Below are 6000 nucleotides of genomic sequence, written 5' to 3'. Positions count from 1 at the left end.
CCAGCTCCTGCAATTATCCTGACATCCACATGAGATGAAAAGCAAAACAGAACACACACAGACACACACACACTCTCTCTCACACACACACACACACACACACACACACACACACACATCCTCTCTCTCTCACACACACAGCACACACAGACATACACACAGAGACATACATGCTATCTCTCTCTCACACACACACTAATACACAGGCACACACACAAATATTTTTAAATTAAGGCAAAAAGAGATGGAGGAAGACATTCGGCAGTGACCTGCAGCCTCCAAACTCACACTCAGTGCTGGCTGCACACTGAATGCAAAATACCCACATAAACACGCGCACACAACACACATGAGTACAGATAACACACACAGGCAACATGTACACATAACACACATGTGCACACACATGCACACACACAAGTGGCACAAAAAGTAGCCCAAAGAAGAGAAAAGCACTCTTCCTGCCATGTTTAATGAAATGATAGCATGTGTAAAGAGAAAGCATAGACTAAAGGAAAAGAAAGGACCTGTCAGCGCCTTGTTCAATGGCTGTGAACACTGAGAAAATAACTCCTTTAACTCACGGGGCTCTCTGAGCCACTGCGGCCGAAAGGAAAGACCGTTGGGAGATCAGAGGCTAGAAGCCTAGTGTGGTGCTGGCTTTACAGAGCGTGCTTCGGAAGCACTGCTGCCGGGCCCAGGAGCTGTTCTCACCCAGGCTATTATAGCCAGCATGCCAGCAACCTAGAAGGGAGACATTTCTCAGCATTTTAACATGCTCCCCTCTTCAGGAAATACACCAGAGTTTAAAACAAACAAAATGGTAACCTCAAACACGATGGGATGACTTAATCCAGCCAAATGAGGTCTGTAATTTGCGTTCTAACAATGTCCTTACATGCAAGATTAGGCACAAGGATGAAAGTGCTTTAAAAAAAAAAAAAGTGGTACAGTCTTTATAAGATTGCCAGGCCATTTTAAAACCTGAAACCGTAGGCAATAACCTTTCCATTGCTTCTTGTTTAGAATAGAGGGGTGTCTGGTGTGTGTGTGTGTGTGTGTGTGCTCTCTACCCTATGGATCCTGTCCACTGAACTTCAGTTATAAGTGTTCTTGCCCACTGAGCCCTCTCAACAACCCAGAATCGTAACTTTTTATATCCAGTCTATAAGGCTTTAAATACCAGGTACTAATTTTATTTGTAACAATTATACTACCTACCTCTTCATCGCATGTGAAATGATTAATAGAAATATCATTTTGCTTTTGGCAGAGCTTTATTTCCTGCTGGGCATCCAGCTGTGGGGTCGGGCTCCAAAAGGTGCGCTCACAGGCCTGCACAGTCCAGTCCAGGGCATCCCAGATGAGCAGCTCGCCAACATGGGAGCCACTAACGAAACCTGTATCTAGAAAAAGTCCACAAACGCTCCATTACCGATCATGGTCTCTAGGCTAGAACTAAAAATGTGTGGGCTTCCCAAGTGTACCTAGACAAGCTAGTCAGAAAGATTAGAATGTCAATGTGAAGACCAGAAAGAGACTAATTCACTTACATAAGATCAATTGTGCAGTTTGTATCAATAAAAATACTATCTATAATATTTGGTCATCTTTTGCAGGAATAAAATTAAAGAATCGTACCTAAAATGGATGCCAAAAACCTATCAATTAAAATACTGAAGAATACTGAGAAAATAACTCCTTTAACACACAGAATAGAACCCAGGTTCTATTCTGCCTCCACTTGTTACTAGTCCGATGGTCTCCAGGAAATCGTTAACTTTTGCTGATCTTGGATTCCTCACGCATTAAATGAGAACAATTATAGAAAAAAATTAAATAATACATCTCTAGTTATTTTAAAACACATGAAGGTGCTTATAGGGGTGCGTGAAGTAAGGTAAATAGTTCTATGAAGAGAGTGGCTCAGGGACCTTAAAAGAAGTGGGGCAGGAGAAGTCATGCAAGGAAACACCTGGGGAATTAAAACTGGGGAGAATTGGCAACTCAAATGTCAAACGGCTCATTATAGTCAATGCATACGGCACCCCTGGGAACTACTAAGAAAAAGGAAACAGATGGAAGTGAACATGTGATAGCGCTTTTAACTACTTTAATAATCAAAGAAAGTTCCAATGACATGTAAATACAGTGGGACCATGTCGCAGTCTGTATGTTTACACACTACTGATGTCTTAGTACATTTGGTACAATCTGGTACAGTTATTTACAGGATGAATTTATTATTAGTCAAACTGTATAATCGTAAACATATTGACATACCAGTTCCATTTTAGGGACTTTATCTCGAGGGAAATGCATAACAACATATGTACAAAGTTGTGAGATATAATCCTAAGAATTTCAGGTCAACCTAAATATCCAACTACAGACTAAATAAATAAATCAAACAACCATAAAATAAAACAGCATTAGCTATTGAAAGTTAAGCTTTAAAAGTATATTTATATTGACATAGAACCATGTTTACACCATATTCTTACAAAACTGTAGACCATGCACATATGTGCACATGCTCAGAACACCAGATGTGCGCTGATGCTTGATATGAATGATGGCAGACTTCAGCTAACTCCATTCTTAATGTTGCTTGCTACTGTCACATTTTCATTAGGACTATGTTTAACTTGTAAAATAATAAGCTTTAAAGTTTCAAAGAGTTAAACACCTAGACAATTCACACATTGTATATCAGATAGATACTGTGCAAATGCTAGACCTAGAGTTACCTTTCAGTGTAACTTATTTCTATTCCTACATATTTAAGGCAAGTCAGAACAGAACAAAGCACTGAGTACAGAACCCAGGTTCTATTCTGCCTCCACTTGTTACTAGCCTGATGGTCTCCAGGAAATCGTTAACTTTTGCTGATCTTAGATTCCTCACACATTAAATGAGAACAATTATAGAAAACAATTAAATAATACATCTCTAGTTATTTTAAAACACATTCCATGCTATCTCTGAGCCCCTGGTACTATTTTGAGTCTGGCTATTATGCTACATTAAAGGTACTTTAAAGGTATTAAAAGCACATAGTGAGTTACAATTTAGGAATACAAAGGTGGATAACTATGACTTTAATATTCCTTTCATCAAATAAACCAGGATTGAAATCTGCCAAAGCCAGACGAACAGTCTCTTAGAAATAAAAATCACTACCCATCTTAGATATAAACATTATTTTAGCTTGGTTTCAGGATCATATAGGTAGCTTACCGGTATCTACAGTTTACTGACACACTACAGAATTTGCGTGTGTGGAAATAAGTTTATCTCCGATCTCAGGAGGAAAGCAATTCTAATTGCAATGCTGCGGAAGTTTTGAGAACTTGAGCAGTACTAATTTTTCCATGACCTCCTCTGATTCCACTCAGCTACAAAAGAATCAGAGAAGCCAAGGATGAGAAAGATGCTCCTAGACTTCAGATCCAGGCCCGTGGTCAGCACAGAGCCTGCGCTCAGCACAGAGCCTCGCTCAGCACAGGGTCCGCACTCAGCACAGAGCCCGCGCTCAGCACAGAGCCAGCGCTCCGCGCTCAGTTCAGGACCCGCGATCAGCACAGGGCCAACCCTTTGAGAGCACACAGCTGCTCACGCTGTTTCTTTTCCCCAAAACACAACAGTGGCGTTCATCTTAGCTATAGTTTCTCCCTATGTAATTATTTACATTTCCAGACAGGTCATTCAAAATGTTTCACACCAAACAACCTCAGTGCTATACTAACAGTGGATGTATTTCACCCTGTGGTATTGAAAGCCACTTGGGAAAAATCTCTCCTGGCATCTGGCTATCCAAACCTCACAAGCATTAACACTTCGTGATCACCATACCATCAGCACAGGGCAAGCAAAGGACTGAAATGAATACATAGACCTCTTTGCCAGAAGAGAGTAGCAATGTCAGCATGTGTCTTAGGAAACCTTCCCAGGCATTCAGAGCTCTTCAACAAGTTTGGTACATACCAAGCACAGTTTAGGGCATTCAAGTCTATCATTCCAAGGCTGCCTGCCCTGGGGCCACCTCACTAAAAATGCACTTCTCTTTAAAAAAATCGTGTGTGTGTGTGTGTGTGTGTGTGTGTGTGTGTGTGTGTGTGTGTGTTATATGTTGTATATTGTATGTATGTATTCTAGAATGTGGGCCTCTGTACATGCATGTGGAGATCAGAGAGAAGCCCGATGCCCTGAGCGACCCTTCACCTTACTTATTCCCTCAAGACAGCATCTATCACTGAACCTGGTGCTTGCTAGTTTTTGGCTCGGGTGGGAGCCAGCAAGTGCCAGGGACTTTCCTTTCTCCATCTTCACCCTCCGTGCGGTTACAGAACACACAGGTACATGTGGCTTTCAGGGTGAGTTCTGGGAGCTGTCCCATGCTTGCACAGAAAGTTCTCCTGCCTACTGAGCTGTCTCTCCATGCCTTCAAAATACTAACTGGTCTGTCCTGAAAGCGTGCATACAACATTATACAGACTTAGCAGGTCATACATACATATGTGTATATGTGAGTGTATGTATATATGTGTGTGTCAACAACTGATGAAAAGAGGCCATGAATTTTATAGAGAACAAGGAGGGATATATGGGAGGATATGAGGGAGGAACAGGAAGGGGTAAATGGTGTAATTATACTATAATCTAAAAATGTTTTTAAATTATCTATCTATCTATCTATCTATCTATCTATCTATCTGTCTGTCTATTTTTGTTTTTTCAAGACAGGGTTTCTCTGTGTATTAGAACTCTTTGTAGGTCAGGCTGGCCCCCCACTCTGTCTCCCCAGTGCTGCGATTAAAGGGCTGCACTATTACACCTGGCAAGAAATAGTTTTTTTTAATAAATGCATTTCTGTTATGATATGTAAGCCCAGTAACTGGTCACTGGCATTAGGTGTGTGAGGGAAAAAAGAAGCAGGGCAGCAAAAACTAAAGTGAAATAAAAAATTACAAGAAGTTCTATGCCTGACAGTATACTGCACAGCAAAAGCTGGACCATGAAGCTAAGGCTCGCTAAGCAATAATCTGTCATCTTCATTGACGGCACAATGACGTCAGTACTTAACCATGAAAATAAGACCTAGGCATAACCAACATGATGGGGCAGACCTGCCCTGCTTTCCTTAGAAGCTGCAGGACTTCATCATGGTTCAGAGTTTCCCGGAGGGCTCAAAGGATTGCTGTCCGTGTAAGAACTTGCTTTCTGAGCTACACTTCATAGACAGAGATACAGGGGTGCCCAGCCACAGTTACATCCTGCACCACAGATGATCTGATCCTTGGAAGGGCGTGCACCTGGATTTTGAAAGATGCTGGCTAATGAGGGGAATTAATGCTGACTCTGGGGACACAAGAACTAACTAAATGCCAACAGCAGAGTCTGTGATCCTCTCCTGACATCTGATGTCACACTCACTCACTGACACTGATACAGGCAGAGCCACTGTGAAGAATGCAACAATATTACCAGCATTGGAATTCATGGCCTACAGTGAAGTACCAAGTACCAAATAGTTCCTAAGGATAGTTTCGCCTTAGTCTATTGCCCAGGCCAAACTATGAGGCTTGAGCCAGGCTCTCCTGTCTCAAAGCTTAGAGTAACAGGTAACAATGATCTCCACTAATCTAAACCATTATTTTAACAGTGATTCTGAAACACTAGAGTGAAAATTCTGAAACCCTCCATATCATGAAGGTACACAATGGGCTTACCATTGATGTTAGCCAATGACAGAATATTGTCCTGGTGATCAAGAAAGCGTTTAACTTCAATAATATCCCATTCCGGCAATTCTTCTGTGGGTGTCACAAGTCTAAAAATTACTGAAAGACAGTCATTTTACCAAGATGTTCAAAAAAATATCTTTCTGCTCAAAAAGCATTAAGTGCAAAATATATGTTGCATGGGGAAAAAATCTCCAAAAAGAACCTATTTATACCAGCTTAGACCATTTCTTCCAAAGGCCAGAGATGCTTAAAG

At 41.2% G+C, this 6000-nt stretch overlaps 1 protein-coding gene across 3 annotated transcripts in view; it reads right to left on the bottom strand.

Moving 5' to 3' along the window:
• Wdr41 (WD repeat domain 41) overlaps positions 1-6000 on the bottom strand; it is a 48895-nt gene that overhangs the window by 8440 nt on the left and 34455 nt on the right. For all 3 annotated transcript variants that reach the window (XM_029543893.1, XM_029543894.1, XM_029543892.1), the window contains exons 8-9: positions 5733-5843; positions 1222-1406 (exon numbers count right to left, since the gene is read on the bottom strand). In XM_029543893.1, the coding sequence (XP_029399753.1) occupies positions 1222-1406; positions 5733-5843 (296 nt within the window). The remainder of the gene's footprint in view (positions 1-1221; positions 1407-5732; positions 5844-6000) is intronic.

Source organism: Mus pahari, chromosome 11 (genome assembly GCF_900095145.1).
Source record: "Mus pahari chromosome 11, PAHARI_EIJ_v1.1, whole genome shotgun sequence".
Lineage (NCBI taxonomy): Eukaryota > Metazoa > Chordata > Mammalia > Rodentia > Muridae > Mus > Mus pahari.
This window is presented reverse-complemented; position numbering and strand designations above follow the sequence as displayed.